This window comes from Myxine glutinosa, chromosome 4, assembly GCF_964187855.1.
Source record: "Myxine glutinosa chromosome 4, kmMyxGlut1.1, whole genome shotgun sequence".
Lineage (NCBI taxonomy): Eukaryota > Metazoa > Chordata > Myxini > Myxiniformes > Myxinidae > Myxine > Myxine glutinosa.
In genome coordinates this window covers 150,191,632-150,212,838 of record NC_136264.1, presented here as the reverse complement: position 1 = coordinate 150,212,838, position 21,207 = coordinate 150,191,632, and the positions used below count along the sequence as shown (strand labels likewise).

The window sequence follows — 21,207 nt, the reverse complement described above, 5'->3', positions numbered from 1 at the left end:
ACAACGTCCCGCCCCTCTCCGCTTCCATAATGTCCCGCCCCTCTCCGCTTCCACAACGTCCCGCCCCTCTCCGCTTCCACAAAGTCCCACCCCCTCTCCGCTTCCTCAACGTCCCGCCCCTCTCCGCTTCCACAACATCCCACCCCCTCTCTGCTTCTTATCCTCTCTATGCTCACTCCACGTTCCATTCCACATACTCCCGCCTCCCCTCTCTTTCCCACTCCCTACCAACATCACCTTCTTCCCCAACCATAAACTCTGTGAACCTACAACATGCAAGATCTTCACTCCAATTTGACAGATCTCTCAATGAAAGCTGCAACTGGTAAACCCGGCATTATCTGCGTAACAGAATCCTTCTTCCCACAGGATGTCTGTGATTCCTCAGTGTCTCCTCCAGCGTTTCATCTTTTCTGTCTCGATAGGCCTAAACCCCGTTTCGGTGGCGGAGTTGCAGTTTATGTCTAAACCCCATTTTCCCATCCCTGTACTATCCTTCCCTGTCCTGATCCCCAGGAGTACCTTTGGCTGCATTTCCCCTCCGTAATTCAACCACGTGTTTCTCATTTTTGCTGTACTGTCCTAACAGGGATAACTGACTCTATTTACATCTCCATCTCTGCCAACATGGATGATCTTATAATCAACCATCCCAACTCTATTCCTCATTGGCAGTGACTTCAACTGTCACTATGCCAATCGGCTGGGTGTTGGAACCTCTTCAACCAGCCATGGCATTGCAGAAGAGGACTTCTGTGACTAAATGGACCTTACCCAATCAGTGAATTTTTCAACCTGTATTGCTCCCAATGGCAAATCCTCCCTTCCAGCCTTGGAAATGACAAATTTTCCAACTCGTGTCTCCTGTTCCAATAGGTTAATTTGATCATGTGCTGGTGAGAGTCAATATCTCTCTGCGGCACTGAGGCAGCTCTCCGGCACTAGCCAGAGTCTGGCAATTGAATCGAGCTGACTGGCAGGGACTACAAGCTGTCCTCTCATGTCAAGACTGGTCCTTCATTTCCACCTCTCCTCCTATTAATACTGCCTGGGAATCCTTCCACACAAGCTTGCTTTCGCTTATGTATGGATTTATACCATGTCATCTGCAGTTATCATTCCTGTCCTCTCAACCCTGGTACACACAATCCTGTGGTGAGGCAGTTGCTTTCAAATAACTTGCCTTCTCTTCCGGGAAGGCAAATCTGACTGAAGGCAACCTCAGATCAATTGACAAAGCCTAAAACAAGTGTGTCCACCTGTGATCTTGACAATTTAGATATTGACCTCAAAACAATAGGTTGCAAAGCTTGTGACTACCTCTATTAGGTGGTTAAGTTTTGTGAAGATAGGAGTACATTAGTAGGCGGTGATTAACATACATACAGACAGACAGACAAATCGGATAACAGACCAGACCAACCAATATACTTGTGAATCTTCGATTTCGCAACAAACAGGAGTGGAAACATAATCCCCGTCCAATTTCGGTGGTGGAGGTAACCATAACTCCTCCAGCTGCAGTGCTTCAGAAAGTATTCACACCCCGAGACGTTTTTCACATTTTGTTGTGTTACAGCCTGAATTTTAAATGGATTAAATTGACTTTTTTTGGCCACTTAATCAACAGATAATACCCCATAATGTCAAAGTGGAATTTTTGGTTTTAGAAATTTTTTTTCTTTCAGCTCCAGATTGAAAATGGTTTCCCCAGCATGTTTTTTCTTTGATTAAGCACTGGGGATGTTTCTTTTTAACCCCACAATTTCCAACTCGATTATTTACCAAAATTAGAACATTACATTTTCTGATGTAATACATGTCTTCCCATTAAAAGGATAATTAAATCACGTGACATTAATATGACTATGAGAGATAGATAATTATATGTGAAACTTCCACCACCTCCCTTTACTTGTTGCATTTTTTTCTTCCTCTCAGCATTGGAGTAAGGACGAGCATCCCAACATTGGAACCTCTTCTCCCGGAAAAGAAAATCACATCAGTGTCGGTGGATGGCGATCTTCTGTGGCTCGTAACTGTCGAAGGCACAATTATGCTCTGCAATGTCTAGCATCATGTTGTTTCTTGTCTAATTACCCTTCTCAACAATGTTTAACAGACACTTGCAATGATCTTATAATCAATAGCATGCTTTATGAACTCGGTTTTATTTGTTTTGAAAAGCTCAGAAGATTGACTTGTTTGATTATTTTTAACACATTTGCATTATACATCTTTCTCCATTTCTAAAGAATGTTTTCAATACTCCTTATCTATGAGCCAATTCTTGATGACAATCACCAAAGGTGAAATACTCTTTGGCAATGAGAACATGTCAGAAGAGTTCGCAAAAATGAAATGCTGGATTCTCAAAAGAATTGTGTTTGAGGAAAAGAAAAAAATGTACAAGTTATGTTCTCCAAAACAGGAAGCATTGCAAAAAACTCTGAAGACTGAGTTCCTGAGACGGATATCTCAGATTAATAAATTAATGCATAATCTTTGCTCAAAATGTCGAAATTGTATCTGGAACAATGTACATCTTCATCTGAGTTGTGTTGAGCCAGACCGGTCCAACAAGGCAACCACGGCTCAAAACACCATTCATTTAGGCCATCCAAAAATGATCTTTGTCTTGGCTATGCTAAAGAAACTACAGCAGTGATCCCATTCTATCACTTTCACCACATCAATTCAATGGCAGTGTACAGGTTACTCTCTTCTACTTACCTTTTCCTTCTCTCTGACCCAAATATGGGTTTTCTCCACCTCTCGATGCTTTTCCCTTGTGACATCTCTTCCAACATCTCTCTGATAATGTTCATCACTATATCTGAACATTTTCAACGCCTGCTCCGTGCCTTGATCCCTGTTCCAAACTCTCTTCTCGTCTCTTTCGACATGTGTACGCCTCTCCCTACTTCTGCTAAACTCTCTCTCTCGCAAATCCTCCATTCTTCTTGTAAATTTCTCTTTCACCCTCTCTTTTGACCTGTAACTCTCCCAAACTTCCTCTCGGATACCCCCCTTTCCTCTTGAATTCTCACCTCTACTGTTCTCCCGCCCTTTTCTACCCTCCGTATCACGAGCCCTCTCCGTAAAATCCTTTCTACATATTGCCCGACTGTTCTTTCCACTTCCTCTGTCCATCTCCATTTTTATCCTCTCTTCTTCCTGGAATCTCCTCTCCTCCCCCTCTCGTCCTAGCTCTTTACGTCCCAGATGCTGACTGTGATCCGGATCGACTTTTTCATTTTTCATCTCAACAGGTTGCCAAACTTTACAACGTTCTTCTACATTCATAGATATCTGACCGCTTCGTTTATTCATTCTGTCGGTTTCCTCCTCCTCTTTCATTTTCTTATTTTTCTTTTCTTTTTTCTCTTTTTTGTGCTTTTCCTTCTTCAGTTTTTTCTTCTCTGCAAAAGAATAACAATAAAAAGCTCATGTTGCAAAATGAATGAGGTATTGGGCTTGGTATATGATTCATTGGATCAGAGAGGAAGTTAATAAGATAGTAAAACCTCACTTAGCCTGACTTCAGATCTCACATATTTGTAGCAAGTTGAAAAGCGTCCAATAAAAGTGTGCTGGAAAAGTTTGGAAGAATACACACGAGTGTGGAATAACAAAGTGGTTTGCATGTAATAGTCCAGTACACTGTGTTTCTTTGGTCGCCCTATTTGCCATAGTATTGCTCTTATTGTGTTTAGCGTAATACTTGCAGGATTCAGTGTGCACTGTTATGTCGTAACTATCAGATTGCTGGATGTGACTCCTCTTTTCCCTGCTGTGCTCCTGTTTTGACTCAAAATGCCCCCCTCATTGCATTTCTTAAGCTGCAACTCAAAGCATTGCATGAGGAGTGAAAGGAGGTTCAGTTTGTGAAAATGATGAATCAGCACATCTCCGATATTTTCACGCTCAAATCCCACCCCAGCCAACCACAGCCTTCCTCATTGGGTGAACTGCAGCAGTACACATCAAATTTCGGACTTAAGGCATGTCGGCGTTATTTCTGCAGCAAGCCGGCAATGTGTACATCAGGAATAGGTCAATTGCCATATAATCTAGCTGAGTGAGGTTTTACTGTACAATGCAAAGAAAAGAAAGGCTAAAATGTAAATAACAAAGAAGAAACCTTTCTTGCTTTCCTTGGAAGTGGACGCCAATGAATCTGAGCTTTGTGGATTCTGGAGGATGTTGTGAACAGACGACCTAGAAGCTTGAATAACTGGGGGTCCACAACCCAACTCGTGAAGAGCATTTGTGACAGCATCTGTAGCTTCTGTGTCCTTCAGTGGCCGGTAGTTCGAAACGTGATCGACTCGCAGGGTACGACCTTTTATCTGAAGTGCAAGGAAAATTGGAAGAAGCCAAAAGTTAAAAGTACATTCAGGAAAAAGACGACACTGAAAGGAATCCATGTTCGGGGCAGGGGTGAGAGGGGCGGGGGTGGCGGGGGTGGAGAGTGGAGGAAAGAAAGGGAATATAAATGGGGAAAGCAAAGGAAAATGGCAAACAACATAACACAGCAAAGGTTTCTATAATCCACAAGCTGGGTGGTCATGTGATTAACATCATTGGGATTATGGAATAAGAATTGGAGAATGCATACAATGGTCCATTATATATAAACAAATCTCTGTTGATTGAATGATATGTCAGCTGTTTGTCCAAAGGAAATGAACGAATTAACAACAGGAAAAAAGGGTTACCTTTCTGTTGGTTTTGCCTGTGTTGGAGCTGATGGTTGCTTTATCAAACCTTTTCTCATTAGTCTGCTGAGGATGCATATGTCATGCTCTGTGATCTTTTTTTATCTTGCATTTGTTGTTCTGACCACAAAGCTGGTCTGTGTTTCTCTCTGCTTATCTGAAGATTTTAAAACACATTGTGGGTTTTTCAGGAGAACAGGCCATTCCGTGTTGGAATCTGGCCTTCAAGATTGTATGCATGGAAATATGGGTGCGTGGCGTACTCTTGGAGGAAAAACACTTACAATATTGTTCTTGCCTGCTCATAAATCAAGCTCACTGGAAAATATATTTTGAGAAAGGACGGCCAGTTTCGTGCCCTCCCATCTCCCGCACGTGTGTAACGGCTCCGTAATAAAAACGGCTCATATTCTCAAGGCGTTTGTCCTACGTTCTTATTGAACAGCGGACAACGAATCCCGACATTTTGGTGCCGTGACTCGGATTCGACCATGGCTGTGGACAAGGGGACAGATGACATCTTGAGGTGGCAGCAATTGTCTCAAGGGTACCGTACCCACGACTTAGCAAAAGGTGAGAGACCTTTTAATTTCTCTCAGGAACAACGTGCTGTCATTTCCAGGCAAACACGAACCCTTTCCATTGTTTTGCGCGGATCTGAACTGGGATTGAGCCGTTTTATGCGGAGCAGGACAAATTTTAAAAAACTAAGATGGGATCTTAGGTATGAAGGTGCAAAAGGAAATCAAGGTGGGACGTTGAAGGAAAGAGAAACCTGTGACTAAGGACTACAGTGAATAAGGGAGGTGCGACCTCAGGTGTAAAAAAAAAGAAATCAAGGTGGGACCTTGAAGGAAAGAGAAAACTTGTGACTAAGGACTACAGTAAATATTCTGTAGTGACCTCACAAAAAGGAAAATAAGGTTTATTTTCTGTAGCGACGTCACTAAAAGGGAAATAAGGTTTAAAAAAAAAAGGGAAACCAGAATGGGCAACCCAGGATACCCGGTCGTTCATCTTCAGGTACTCCGGTGGGATATATGTTGGAGACTTTTGCGGAAGTTTGTGTACAATACGTACATGAGTGGGTCAGACTGACCGTGGGACAAAGGGCCGCGTTTCCCACTGAAGGGACATTCCAAAGATCACAGTTGACTAATCTAAGGAAAGCTCTAAAAAAGAGAGACGAAGGGAAAAAGCATAATGGGAATGACTGGGAGGCTTTCAGCCAATAGCTGGAAGAATGTGCCAAACGAGAGATGGACTCAAAATGCACAGGTTTTAAAGGCAAACTCGAGATGACTAAAAAACAGATATCTGTGTTACAGAAACAAATGATAGTGACGCAGGAAAACAATAAGGCGACAGGGCCTGGGGAAGAGAGCGGGGCCCCCTCTCAACATCAGGCTGTGTACAGACCAGATCCCTAAGTGGGATTGTATGCTCAATTGATAGGGACAAGACCGAACACAGATCATAGGCCACAAACTATAGCCCCGATGATCATGACGGACGCAGGCCGTGCAGCAACGGCACAACGAGGAGAGCTACCTCCCAGATACGTACACCGGGCATGGAACGAAGTAGACTTACAGTCCATGTCAGCCATTCTTCGGGGATGCCTCGATGACCCAGATAGGTTAAGACAACACCTGTATGAATTCGTGCTCACTCATCAACCGACACATTTGGATGTGGGCATTATGATGGACCGTGTCCTCCCAGAAAGGATATGGAGAAAGGTAAAGGCAACTGTAGGATGGCAGATGGCGCCACCAAGTAACGAGACAGAAGGAGACTACTCAGCTCGCTTGGGTCGGCTGATAGACGCTGTCCATGAAGTCCGACCGAATTATGTAGACTGGGGAAAAATCACGCATTGTGAACAAAAGGCTGGAGAAGATCCAGAGGAATTTTTGACTCGACTTAAAACAATAATGAGCACATATGGGGGGCCCCAGGAATCGAGGGCCCACCAGATCAATTACTCAATAACTTCTTTTGTAGGACTTCGCCCAGGAATTAAGAAACGATTGAAAGCTGCTATTTTGGGATGGGCGGGGCAAACCACGGCACAGAATCTGGCTTCGGCCATGCAATGCCACCAATCGTGCACTGCGGATGCAGACGCTGCTAAAGAGATTAAACAGGAGGCTTATCAAATGTTAGTTCGGGGAGCAATCCATCGGCATCAAGAAGTCGAGTTTCCTGTATATTGGAAAGAGGCCAGTGCCCCAGTACGCGAGTTCGAACCTAACCAGGGTTGGGCAAGGCCCCCACCCTGTGTGGAGAATCAGTGCTCCTCTGGTGGATGGGAGGATGAAAAAGATGCGGACAACGGCCGCCCAGGTAAGGCTGTTAATGGATGTTTTCATTGCGGGGAAGAAGGACATTGGAAAAGAGATTGTCCATATCTAAAAGGACGTAGGAGCGAGGGCCGAAGGGGTGGTCAACGACCTTCGAATGAGGACCGGCGCAACCTGGGCCGATTCGATAAACAAGACAACCCCAGAACCCAATATTGACATGATGCAAGCGAGAAGCCCCTCGACCCCTCCCTAACCAATGACCCCATTTCAGATCCCTCCACGTCATTGGTAATAGATGGAAAATGCTGTAAGTTTCCCGTCGACACAGGGGCGGCTCGCTCGACACTTAAGGGGTCAGACTCGGGAGGGATCCCCATTTCAACAGAAAGGGTCTCGGTGGTGGGGGTGTCAGGGAGGGTGGAAAAAATACCCCCGAGTCAGGAATTGGCAGTGCAATGCGGACCTCTATCTATGAGACATGCCTTTTTACTAGCGGAGAACTCCCCACGTAACCTTTTGGGGAGAGATTTGTTTTGTCAGATGGGATGCACTGTACGATGTACTCCGGGAGGGGTGTTTTTGGACATACCACACTCCCAGCGAGATCTAGTTCTACTGCTATTAATGCAAAAAAATCCGGTAGTGTACTGGTGGAGATGCACGGACAATCAAGTGTTAGTCACCACTCGAACGCACTGGGACACGCTTGAGGTTTCAGTCGAATTGAAGACCTGGGTAATGGCCCATGGATGGAATGTACACGGACGGAAAGAGACCCTTCACTGTACTTGCTATTATGACAAACTTGGCAACGACGAACAATTTGAAAATCAGGTGCATTCTCGCCTTGGAGAAATCACCCATATAGTGGTCACAGACCTTTGGATAGGAAGAGAGGGGGTAGGGTTGGAAGTACAGATGACGCAAGACCAAAGGGACCTCGCTAAATTGCCAAATGACGTCACTCCTCATCTAACACTCTGAGTAAGTCAGGGATTCGAGGCAAAGGACATTGGACCCATGATAACTCGGTTGAAAAACATTCCAAGGGATTACCAAGGGGTCATGTTGGAATGTAACTGGCACCATGTGCGCAATCAACAGGGCTTCATGTGGGAACAGCCGCACATCGATGTACCCACAATATTTGAGAGAGTGGAAATTGAGTGTAAGGACACGCGGTGGAGAGAAGGCGGCCGACTCCACGACCAGGCTTTGCACCAGGTGCCAGCTAACCTGTGGACCAGACATCCCAATGACGTGGGAAAAATGACAAGCGCAGACCCGGTTACCGTCACATTGCAGCCAGGAGCGGCTCTCCCTAGAGTGAACCAATACCCAATTCGTGAGGAGGCTCGGAAAGGTATATTACCTGTGTTGAATTCATTGCTTGAACAGGGAATTTTAATCCCGAACGTTAGTTCATGTAACACTCCCATGTTACCGGTCCGCAAACCGGGAAAATCGAGCTGGCGCTGTGTTCAGGATTTGCGAGCATTAAATAAGTGTATTGTCAGAATTGCCCCCGTAGTACCTAATCCAGCCACTATCATGGCATCCATCCCGCCAGATGCTGAGTTTTTCACGGTAATTGATCTATGTTCAGCATTTTCCTCCATCCCTCTAAGCCAGGAATCACAACACCTGTTCGCTTTTACCTATGAAGCACAACAATACACATGGACCCGTCTGCCCCAAGGATTTGCCGACAGCCCTACACTGTTCTCGCGGGCCCTACACAAAGACTTGATGGACGTAGTCCTCGCAGAAGGGTCGACACTGGTACAGTATGTGGACGACTTATTACTGTGTAATAAACAAGAGCAAAAATGTCTGACTGATTCAGTGACCCTCCTCTGTGCGCTGGCCGACAGAGGCCACAAGGTGAATTACGACAAATTACAGCTGTGTAAAACCAGGGTGGAGTACCTTGGACATTCTATTGAGAAGGGTAAACAGACGCTGACAACAAAACGCGTGAAAACTATTTCCGCAATTCTGAGACCAACAACAAAAAGGGCCCCCGAAGATTCTTGGGCATCACTGGGTACTGTCGGACATGGATCCCAGATTATGCAGTACTGGCCCGCCCGTTATATGATGCTTCAAAAGACAGCGCGCCATTGCAAGTCGAATGGTCAGCAGCAATGGAAAATGCATTCGCTGGACTGAAAGGTTCGCTGTCCACAGCACCCGCCTTAGGCTTGCCCGACCATGACAAAACCTTCTACCTATACGTGCACGAATGGGAAGGTTTTGCACAAGCGGTATTGGCGCAAAAACATGGCGACAAAATGTATCCCATAGCGTATTACAGTAGCCAACTCGACCCGGTATGCAGAGGACAGCCATCATGCCTCCGTGCAGTAGCAGCGGCGGTATACGCAGTTACTCATTCGTCCGACCTTGTTTTGGGGAGCCCCCCTGGTAGTCAGAGTAGCCCATAACGTTAGTGCGCTCATAATACAAGCGAAGACGCAACATCTCACCGCAGCGAGGTCCGTCATCAGTGAACTAACACTCTTGTCAGCCACTAACATAACTGTTGAAAGATGTAACACACTGAACCCGGCGTCTCTCCTTCCCCTACCAGGTGAGGGGACTCCACACGACTGTCTGCAGCTCGTGGATTCGGTTTCCGTGTCGAGACCAGACTTGAAGGACGAAGCGCTTCCGAACGCAGAATTGACATATTACGTCGGCGGCTCTTCAAGCCATCCCCAGGATGATTGCTTGCTTTCATTGTATGCTGTGTGCGACCATTGGGAAACAATCGAGGCCCATGCACTTCCACCATGGCATTCTGCCCAGCAAGCCGAACTAATAACGCTTATGCACGCATGTAAAATGGCTGCGAGACGCTCCGCCACAATTTACACAGACTCTGCCTATGCCTGGGGCGTCGCACACAACTCAGGAAAAATATGGGAAATGAGAGGGTTTCTCACCTCAGCGGGTTCACCTGTAAAACACGGTAACCTGATCGCAGCCTTACTTCAAGCAATACAGGAACCTAGTGCACTCGCAGTTGTAAAATGCAAGGCACACTCACGCCAACAGGGGTCACTAATCTCCCAAGGTAATGACCGTGCACACCGAGCGGTCAAGAGAGCCACGTACGAACAAAATCCCAGGGTTCGCCTGCCACACCTCGTCCCGCTCATAACAAAAACAGTAACCCCCTTCTGTGCAGGACATTGTCAATCTACAAGCGGCAGTGGAAAATAGGGAAATGCTGGGATGGCTGCAACAAGGGTGCACGCAGCAAGACAATGATGTATGGATCGATCGCCAGGGCCGCACCTTAGCACCAGAAGCATTGCTTCCATGGATCGCACGCGTGGCGCATAATAATGGCCACGTGTGCAAAGAGGGGGTAGTAAAGGAGATCTTACACTCATGGTATGCTCCAGGTATCACAACAGTAGCCGCGGAAATATGCCGAAAGTGTGCAATTTGTCAACATCACAATGTGGGACCCTCACCGAGACGTTTTCAAAATGCCGCACATCCTATGCCATGGGCACCGTTTGTCCATTTGCAAATTGACTACGTGCAGATGCAGCCACTAAAATACAAATATATACTCTTGATTGTTGTTATGTTTTCCAAGTGGACAGAAGCTTAAGCTACTCATAGGTGATGCCACCGCGGTGGTAAAACATCTCGTGCATGACTTTATTTGCAGATTCGGCATCCCGTGCATAATATCAAGCGACCGCCGACCAGGGAACACATTTCACAGCAGAGATAGTCAAAGAGCTATGCAAAGCCCTACGGATACAACAAGTATTCCACTGCGCTTACCATCCACAATCGGCGGGCGCCGTGGAACGTCAGAATGCTATCTTGAAGTCTAGACTGACAAAAATATGTGAGGACACAGGACTTAAATGGCTGCAGGCATTGCCTCTTGCTCTCATGGCCATGCGCTCAACAGCAAATAGACACATGGGCCTGAGTCCACATGAAATTATGATGGGATGTCCTATGCGGCTGGCAGTAACGGTGCCAGCTATGACCGATTTACAAAATATTCATCACCTGGATGATAATGTGCTGACCTTTTGCACAGAACGAATGAGAACTGTCAACAGTTTCCATTCACAGGTGAAAGAAGCTCTGCCGGAACCAGTGGCCCGGCCGTGCCATCCCTTCGAGTCAGGCAACCTTGTGATAATAAAGAATTTCAGAAGGAAGCACAGCCTCCAGGAAAGGCGGACTGGCCTGTACCAGGTGCTGTTGGTCACATACACTGCTGTGAAGTGTCGAGAAAAGACCTCCTGGATACACGCATCTCACTGCCAAAGGTGAGTATCACCAGAGACGCACCCCCAGGAAGCCACTTCTCTAGACGTACCCGCACTCAACCAGGGCCCTACACAACCCCAACACAATGGGACCGAGGGGGATGCAGACGTTGCTGCTAGTTCTGATGGGGACACCAAGAGTACTCAGTGAAGCCTTAAATGGACATGGGAGTAGAGGACCCCAGACATCACACCAACCTGCAAGACTAAAAAGAGGGTTAAATGACCCCAAGTATTTTAGTAACGGAGTAGACCCCCTAAAAAGGAAAGCGGGAGCATTAGTTCCCATGGTGCCCCCCTCTATAATGATTGACAATGGGCAGAAAATAGAAATCCCATGCATTAGTGACAGAAACATAAGGAGTGGAATTTTGACTGTCTCTCCAATCTCCAATCATTAGCTTCCGGTCCCTCGAGCGACGGGGCTTGCTTTGATCTCTCCACGGCATCAAAGTTTGAGTGTTTTCCCGTTCGTTTCTTTGTCAAATTTCCGCTGCGTATTTTGTTGTGTATGTGTTATTGTGTGTTTCTATTTGGTTTTGGTTTTGTAGTTGTTGCAAATTTGTGTGTAATTAGTCGTTTCTTTGTCCACGCCTCGTGCGGCCTGGTGTCTCGTGCGGCCTCCTTGTCTCGACTTGTGCCCCGCCCCCTATATTCTCGTTTGTTCTTTCACCTCTGCTCCTGCTTTCTCAAATCCACGTTCTCACTTAGAGACTTTTCCCAGATTGTTTTCATGGTTTTGTTTAAATATTTATTTAAATATGTTTAAACCGCAGCGGTGATCCCCCCCCCCCCCCCCTCCAGGATTTCCATGTTTTAAACGTTTCCCAGTGTGTACCCTGGATAAGAATAGGTACGCCGTATCCCTGCGTGTCGTAAGAGGCGACTAAGAGGGTTGGCGTCAGGAAGGGCATCCGGCCATAAAAACATTGCCTCAAAAAGAGAACCATGACAATTACAACTACATATGGGCAGGGTACAGCCTGAAGTGGAGATCGGTTTCTGAGGTTTGGGACATGGAATGTAGGGACAATGACAGGGAGATCAGGAGAAGTGGTGGAAGTATTGGTCAGAAGAAGAGTGGACATATGTTGTGTGCAAGAGACGAGATGGAAGGGAAGTGGTGTGAGAATGGTGAAGGGTAGGCAGGGACAGAAATACAAGTTTGTGTGGCAAGGGTGCCTGGAGGGCGTGAATGGTGTTGGTGTCCTGTTTTCTGAGGAGTTTGTAGACAGTGTGGTGAGTGTGACAAGAGTGAGTGATAGGTTGATGATGGTGAAAATGATGATTGGAAAGCTCTTGGTGAACGTCATCTCGGGATATGCTCCGCAGGTTGGTCGGAGCGATGAAGAGAAGGACAAGTTCTGGTGTGCGATAGAGAAGCTGATGGAAAACGTGAAAGATGAGGAAGTTGTTGTGGTAGGAGGAGACCTAAATGGACATGTGGGAAGGAGTATGGATGGTTTTGACGGAGTTCATGGGGGTTACGGATATGGTGTGAGAAATGGAGAAGGTGAAAGGATTTTGGAGTTTGCTGATGGAGCTGATTTGTTGATTTGTAATACTCAGTTCCAGAAAGAGGATAATAAGCTTGTTACATACACGTCAGGTGGGTCGACGACAACCGTTGACTACCTGATGGTGCGTAGGCGAGATAGGGGGCACCTCCGAGACACAAAGGTGATCCCGGGGGAGGAGGCTGTTTCACAGCACCACTTGGTTGTCTGCGACGTAAGGGTGAAAGGTGCGAGGAGAGCTCGGCGGGTGAAGTACCAACCGAGAATGAAGGTGTGGAGGTTGAAAGAGGTGACAGTAAGGGAGGCATTAAAAGAGAGGCTGAGTAGGGTCGAGGATGATGTGGTTGAGCTTGAAAGTGGTTGGATGTCAATGAAAGCTAGTCTGTTGGGAGCCGTTGGTGAGGTATGTGGATGGACAAAAGGACCACCGAGGCACTCGGAAACATGGTGGTGGGATGATGAAGTTGGAAAGAGGATTGACGAGAAGAGGAAGAAGTTCAAGGAGTGGCAGAAGGCGAAGGGTACGGGAGCAGAAACAGCAGAGCATGAAAGTTATAAGGCAGCCAGGAAGGCTGCAAAGAAAGAGGTAGCAAAGGCGCAGGAGGCATGTAGGAAAATGTTCGGAGAACGCTTGGATTCGGAAGAGGGTCAGAAAGCAGTATTCAGGATTGCAAAGCAGATAGCGAAAGAGAGGTGTGATGTGATGGGGGTGAGCTGCTTGAAGGATGAAGTGAGACAAATCGTTGTCGACCCAGATGTAATTAAAGGAAGATGGAAAAGATATATGGAAATGCTGTTGAATACAGAGAATGAATGGGATGGCAACATAGAGAGTAACCCAGTTTTAGGACCGGCAGAGAAGATAACTGAGAAGGAAGTTGAGGAAGCGATAAAAGCAATGAAGGGTAGAAAAGCGGGAGGGCCGACGGGAGTTGTGGGAGATATGTTGAAGGCAGCAGGAAGTTGGGGTGTGAAGAGAATGACAGAGATCTGTAATCTGGTGGTGAAAGAAGGCCGCATTCCAGTGGGTTGGGAACTGAGTACCCTCGTCCCTCTATACAAGGGGAAAGGTGACCCTCTGGAGTGTGGCTCGTACCGAGCGATAAAGTTATTGGAGCATGGAATGAAGGTATTGGAAAGGGTGTTGGAGAGGAGGATAAGGAAGAAAGTGAAGATCGACGAAATGCAGTTTGGATTTATGCCAGGAAGAGGAACGACAGACGCGCTTTTCATTGTGAGGCAGTTGCAGGAGAAGTACATGGAGAAGAGGAAGAAGTTGTTTCTTGGGTTTGTTGATCTGGAGAAAGCATTCGATCGGGTTCCACGCAAAGTATTGACATGGGCATTGAGGAAGTTAGGAGTGGAGGAATGGTTGATCAGAGTAGTGATGGCAATGTACAAAAGAGCGCGCACAGCTGTAAGGACGAAGGACGGGAACAGTGGTGAGTTTGAGGTGAAGGTGGGAGTGTATCAGGGGTCGGTACTAAGTCCACTACTATTTGTAGCTGTGATGGAGGTGCTGCCTCAGAACGTAAAGGAGGGTTTACCGTGGGAGTTGTTGTATGCAGATGATCTGGTGTTGATTGCGGAAAGTATGGATGGACTGAAGGAAAAGATGAACACGTGGATGGAATGTATGGAGACAAAAGGTCTGAAGGTGAATATCGGAAAGACGAAGGTGATGGCAAGTGGTAAAGCATGTGGTGAGGTGGAAAGAACTGGGAAGTGGCCCTGTGCTGTGTGTAGGAAGGGTGTCGGAGTGAACTCCATTCAGTGTACAATGTGTGCTGAGTGGGTTCATCAAAAATGTAGTGGTCTGAGAGGGTCATTAACCAGGGTGGCAGCTACATTCAAATGTAAGGTGTGCACAAAGGGAGCTGCAGATGGAGGAAATGTTGAGTTGGATCTTGGAGACGGCGTGAAGCTGGAAGGTGTGAAAACATTTTGCTACCTCGGAGACATGCTGAATGGAGAAGGTGGATCAGACTCGGCAACGGTTGCTCGAGTGAGATGTGCATGGAAGAAGTTTCGGGAAGTGAGTGGCGTGCTGATGATGAGGGGAGTGTCGTTGAAGCTGAAGGGAAAGGTGTATGCTGCATGTGTGAGAAGTGTTATGATTTATGGGAGCGAGACATGGGTAATGAACGTAGAGCAGCAACGAAGGTTGGAAAGGGTGGAAATGCGAATGGTTTGACGGATGTGCGGAGTATCGTTGAGAGAGAGGAAGACAAATGATGAATTGCGAAATATTATGGGAATCGAGCCTGTGATTGATGCTGTGAAGAGGAACAGGTTGAGATGGTTTGGTCATGTGTTGAGGAAGGATGAAAGTGACTGGTTGAGAAGAGTGATGGAAATGAATGTAGAAGGAAGTAGAAGACGGGGAAGACCGAGAAAGACTTGGCTAAAGATGGTGGAAGAAGAAATGCGGGCAAGGGGGTTAACAAGGAGAGATGCAGAAAATAGGGCAAAATGGAGAAGATTGTCATGGGGACCGCAAGGCTAACCCCCGCTCTAGCAGGGAAAATGGTCTTTAAAATGCATGTTGTTGTTGTTTGTCTCCAATCCCTGTCCGCATAGTACAATGGTCTCGGAAAATAAAAGGCAAATGGGAAGTGGTACTGAAGTATTTTTCTATCAGTCGGTGGAAAAAAAGAAAAACTAAGAAAACAGGATATAAACGGGGAACTAAAAATTACGCTTTAATAACCTCGATTTATGACCAAGCTAAACAAGCACAGAATTTGAGGTGCCTGGTTAAACATAAAACTTGCAGAAAAACGTGTGTGGGACAAACCTACCAGGTAAAAATAACCATCAAGGGGTATCAGCCAGTGGATCATAGCGAAGTGATAAGGGGAGAACCTGGAGAATCAAATACCGACTGGGGAGTGGCTAGGGAAGTAGTGGCGGCACAGACTCGCACAAATTGCTGGTCTTGTATGCCAATGCCAGAGAGCACCTCCACGGGTATCAAGATGAAAGTTATCCCATTGTCACTTAATGATTTATGCTCGGCTCCATTGGGAAACACCTGTATTAGAACCACTGTAAAAAGGACAGGGATAAGGAATGATGCCGAATGCACTCGTAAATTTGGATATGTCCCGATGATTCAGGACAGGGTAACTCGTCCTAAACCAGATTGGGTAGAAAAACGAACAGGTGTGGTTTGCATCCAAGGGAGGGGAAAAACTGAGATGGGAGTTTCTGAATGCAACATTGTCTTACCTGGGAGAAAACCAAGGTCTTCAAAGGGAGCAATGACTGTTCAGGTGGGGTTGCAAGATAATACAACTACCCTACCAGCTGTTATTTTTTCTACTGTTCCCAAGAAGGGGGATTCAGAGGGTATGAAATGCCTTTCAAACCACATGGTTTCTCCACATGGGACGATGTTTGTTTGTGGAGATAAAGCATACCCGTATCTGCCTGATGACTGGAAGGGGACATGCTATCTAGGTTCAGTAATTCCTGAAATCCTCCTTTTAGATAGCCTCGACATCTCTCCGGGAAGGGTCCGGGAGGGCAATGTGGGACCGAGACAAAAAGACTACTCTTTTTGGACATGGATGGGAGAAAGCATTGGGATTCTTCCTCGCGGGAACAGGAGTCGTTATGAATAGCTATAGGATAGACAAAATTGCTTTAGCCCTAGAAAGAGTTGCCAATGATACCCTACAGGCCCATAAGGAATTGTTAGATACTGTGGTAGAAATGTGGACCATGGTGATGCAGAACCAGGTAGCGCTCGACATCCTCTTGGCGGAACGTGGAGGGGTATGTGGGGTGATCAAGGGAAAATGTTGCACTTGGATCCCGAATCCGTTAGGAGTAAACAAGGCCATTAACCGACTGAGGGAGACGAGCAGGAGACTACAGGTGGATAGAATTTCCCAGGAGGATCTGGGTATAACAAATTGGCTTTCTGGATGGTTTGGTAGCCTTGGGTACACCATATTGTCTTGGATTTTATGGGGACTTACGATAATCGTAAGCCTTGTCTTTGCTGTGTTTATAATGATATATTTTCTTCGCCTGTGTCTTGAGAGATTTTTTCCTAGTTCTAAGTCTCTGTTGGCTCAACTACAAGTGAACGAGAAAGAGGACAAAAACGACGACGAGGAACCGCAATATCCACCTGTTACTCCGGATCCCTCTGAGCGCACGTCCATGGATGACTTTGACACAAAGGAAGTCTCTGTCTTTTTCTTAAATTGCCATGCTCTGTACTCTAAACAGGAGCAGATGATACAGGAGATTGATGACATTATGTATTCCCCAGAACAACAACATGTGCGGGCTCTCATGAGCATGGACCTATATTAACCTCGAATATCTGCAAGGACCGCGTTTGTGCAAGATGGAGGGAGCCAGTTCCGCAGGGGAGTTGGTCACCCTCTAGTGGAGCACATCTACATCGGACCAGACGTCTTCGTTGCAGATCTGAAATGTTAATGGGATTCCATGTTCTATAATATTTTTAAAATGTTTTATTATTTAATATCTGAACAGGAGAAAGGAATGTGGGAGCTGATGGTTGCTTCATCAAACCTTTTCTCATTAGTCTGCTGAGGATGCATATGTCATGCACTGTGATCTTTTTTTTATCTTGCATTTGTTGTTCTGACCACAAAGCTGGTCTGTGTTTCTCTCTGCTTGTCTGAAGATTTTAAAACACATTGTGGGTTTTTCAGGAGAACAGGCCATTCCGTGTTGGAATCTGACCTTCAAGATTGTATGCGTGGCACTATGGGTGCGTGGCATACTCTTGGAGGAAAAACACTTATAATATTGTTCTTGCCTGCTTATAAATGAAGCTCACTGGGAAATATATTTCGAGAAAGGACGGCCAGTTTCGTGCCCTCCTATCTCCCGCACATGTGTAACGGCTCCATAATAAAAACGGCTCATATTCTCAAGGCGTTTGTCCTACGTTCTTATTGAACAGCGGACGTAGAAACCGTGACACCTGCATGAAATTTCTAATGTGTATGCTGCATACGTATCACTTGTAGGTACAAATGAAAACTTCAATTGTCATGGAATTCTGAGTAAATATTTGCAATATGCAACATAGGAGCATGGGAATGAATAAACAGGAAGAGAGATTTTGAGTTTTTCCACATGCTGATGGAATCTGCAGCTCCAGTTTCCATCTTACTAAAGCTAATTTTTCCAAACTGGATTTGTCGTGTTTTTAGGTTACATCTTCGCCCAGGTGTTACTGTTATATCCTGTCCAATATTTCATGTTAAAAGGTGTCAAAAAACTGTCAAAAAAGAAAGCTTGGTCTAGGCAAAAAAAATAACATAGAACGGATCATATAACGGAAGGAACACAGCAAAAGGGCCAGTAAAAAGAAAGAGAGAGGGGTCACACCAACAGCAGGGATGAGGGACTAATTAGATGCCTACTTGGAGTAACAAGGGATGTTGGGAATAAAGAAGGTGATGGTAGGTGGACAAGATGGATACAGAAGCAAACTCTCAGGAAGGAAAAACTGTAAACTTGGAAAAAGGTGGGCTGGCGGAGGGTTAATGGGGCTACAAAAGATCGTGGTTTTGGATTGGGGATTATCTGAAATGGTGGTCAGTAGCTGTCTTGACCTGGAGGAAAGAATGCGAGTGAAGAATGTGGAAGTTGATGCCACATGTGCGGAAAAAGAGGAACGAATGAGTGGAGGTGAGCAAGCATTGATTCTGGATTTTGGGAGTTTCACAAGGATGTTGTTGGCAGATCTTGTAAGTCCTGCAGAAACCTGTGGCCGGAGAGAGGGGGGCTGAATTGGGGACAGAGCACAGAAAGAGCAGAGGTGCAAGACCAGAAAGGAGGCGGTGGAAGACAGAGACCAGCATTGCTGAGGAACAAGAGACAACCATTTTCCTGTTGTTACGGATCAAGCTGGATGGTTGCCTAATTATTGGGTAAGCCACAATTAGCATTTTAACATTACTAGACAAATGTGCTAAAACAACCAAAACCTGCTGACAACCAATTTCACCCTGGCCGTTTGCAATGAGTAAACAAGAAAGAGCAATCAGAGATTGCAGAGCCTCGCCAGGATGTGTTTTTAGTGGTTTTAGTGGTTTTTAAGGCTTTTGTGTTAAAACAAATATGGCGACCGAACCATGTGACCGATGACGTCATTATTTTTTTTCTCCACCAATTTATGCCGAGATGACACTCAAAAAATTTCATCTTCATCGGATGAAGTTTTGTACTTGTCAAATTATGACATCATAATGGAGGCACCTATGACGTCATCATTAGAACCACCTTTAGAGGCCATTTTTCCCCGCAGAGCAGGGGTTGGCCTTTTTCGGGCACCATAGTCCCCTTTTTGAAGCAATATTTTACGGCCGGATGCCCTTCCTGCCGCCAACCGTTAGTTGCCTCTTGCCACACACAGGGAATTACCAGTGAACTGGTACTCAATTTGCCGACCTCGGAAGGATGACAGGCTGAGTCAACCCCCCTGGCGTTAATTCAGCAATCAACCGGGATTCAAACCCAGGATCCTAGGATCCCAAGCTGGCACCCTAATCGCTAAGCCAACACCAGGCCTCAATGACATAATCATTAACATATGTTATTCCCCATGGAGTGTTCTTTACAATGAGCCATGTCTCGTTTTTTTTATATGCAGCGCTTTTGGAGATATAGAGGTGCAATCATTTTCGGTTTTTCCAATATGGCACCCATACCACGTGACCTATGACGTCATAATTATCATTTAAAAAATTCTACAGGAGGACTGCACCCATGGTGAAAATTTCCTGTCAATCGGACCAGCGGTTGCAGAGAAAATCATATTTATTCTGTGCGGACAAACAAACAGACAGACAAACAAACAGACAAACTGACTCAAATTCAATACACTCTTATCTGGCGAGGGTAATAACTGCCATCTAGTTCAAAGATAAGCATGAAAATTTAAATGAAGACCAAAACTTGAGCACGGATGTACAAGACGCCATAAAGTTAATGGGGCTCGTGTTTCCTGCTGACACATTCATGAGAATAAGGAACGGCAGAGATACCTTGATGCCATTCAAGTTATCCACAGCCAAGATGGTGCTTCTCTGATCTTCATAGCAGATGAATACGAATCCCTTCTGCTTCCCAGTTTTTTTGTCACGAACCAAATTCACGTTTACGATCTCGCCGTATCTGAAACACATTAATAAAACAAGTACGGCACTCGGTAGAACACATACCTCCGCCAGGCGGAACAGTTTACATTGTGTATCCGACAGTTAGGTCAGATCTGTATGAGGACCTGAACCAAAATTGAATCAGCTTGTTCTTCTCATCTATCAAACTCATCCACTAAGTTTTGACATAACTCGTCCACAACGTTTTTAAATATCGTTATTGGCCTTATCTCTCAATTGTAAAGAATCACTTTAAAAATCCTTGTATCCGGATACGCATCTTCACCAAAATCGAATCAATTCGCCCTTGTCACACACCCAACCTGTCCACCAAGTTTCGTCCGAATCCGTCCATAACTTTTGAGATATCCTGCTCACAGTCAGACACAGACAGACAGACAAACAGGGATGAAAACTGTCCACCTTCAGATGTAAAAAAATTATATTCTCACAAACGGCGTTCATACAAATTCATTCCTCTTCTTCTTGCACGTACAGCACAAGGCTGCAGGATAGCATCATTGGCTGAGGGCACGGCTGTGCCGCTGATGCGGTGCCCTCCATAGGTGAGGGTAGGAATTTGTATTTTGGCCATGGTGCCCGCAATAGCTCAGCTACTCTTTACAAAGGACACCAAGAGAGCATCTTGGTGCCAGTAGTGGTCACTGCTACATACCATTTCACCCCGCTCATATCATGTTATGAGGCAATACGGACAGATGTAGTTATTCTTAAGATGTGACGAGTTGCTATTATTCTTATGATGGTTGGTCTGGGTAATAAAAAGCTCTTCCGGCTGTAGCCTTCATGGTGCTCACTACAGCATGCAGAAATGGAAATCAATACACAATGGGTCCTCGGTCTCCGTGGGACTACTCTGAGTTGAATTCATGGTCGCAAGATCCTGTACAACCTTTAACATGGAAATGAGGCCATTTGGCCCATCATTGTCATGTTGCACTCCTGATTAACTTTTCTCTTACATCTGTAAACAACAATCTTGTAAATGTTTTACGAACATTTAAATAACCTGATCTTGATCGAATGACCCAAACTTGTAACTACAGACATGGGAATCCCATTCACGTGGCAACACGTAATCAAATGTAAATATTAAAGTTGGACTGTGTGCAGACACATTCACACTCAGTCTACCATCTACTCTACAGCCTGCCGTCTGCTGTCCACCATCG

The 21,207-nt window shown here is 45.7% G+C and overlaps 2 protein-coding genes across 2 annotated transcripts in view; one reads left to right on the top strand and one right to left on the bottom strand.

Annotated features, from left to right (window-relative positions):
* Window positions 1-2,507, top strand: part of LOC137425397 (fish-egg lectin-like) — a 68,473-nt gene extending 65,966 nt beyond the window's left edge. The window contains exon 5 of the mRNA XM_078776612.1: window positions 1,942-2,507. Within this exon, the coding sequence (XP_078632738.1) occupies window positions 1,942-2,074 (133 nt within the window). The 3' untranslated portion in view covers window positions 2,075-2,507. The remainder of the gene's footprint in view (window positions 1-1,941) is intronic.
* On the bottom strand, window positions 2,153-20,044 carry LOC137425399 (uncharacterized). The gene is made up of 3 exons (XM_078776611.1): window positions 19,901-20,044; window positions 4,145-4,352; window positions 2,153-3,422 (listed from the first exon to the last, which is right to left on the bottom strand). Exons 1-3 carry the CDS (start codon window positions 20,039-20,041, stop codon window positions 2,716-2,718), a joined length of 1,056 nt encoding a protein of 351 aa, XP_078632737.1. The 5' UTR covers window positions 20,042-20,044; the 3' UTR covers window positions 2,153-2,715.
* Between the last annotated feature and the right edge of the window lie 1,163 nt (window positions 20,045-21,207).

What these genes read in the sequence shown, in the direction of transcription:
- LOC137425399 (XM_078776611.1), bottom strand. Translation starts at nt 20,041, where the DNA reads ATGTGTTTCAGATACGGCGAGATCGTAAACGTGAATTTGGTTCGTGAC. An exon ending in ATAACTTGAATGGCATCAAG is followed by an intron (nt 4,353 to 19,900) that starts GTATCTCTGCCG and finishes CTTGCACTTCAG; the next exon opens with ATAAAAGGTCGTACCCTGCG. An exon ending in TTCCAAGGAAAGCAAGAAAG is followed by an intron (nt 3,423 to 4,144) that starts GTTTCTTCTTTG and finishes ATTCTTTTGCAG; the next exon opens with AGAAGAAAAAACTGAAGAAG.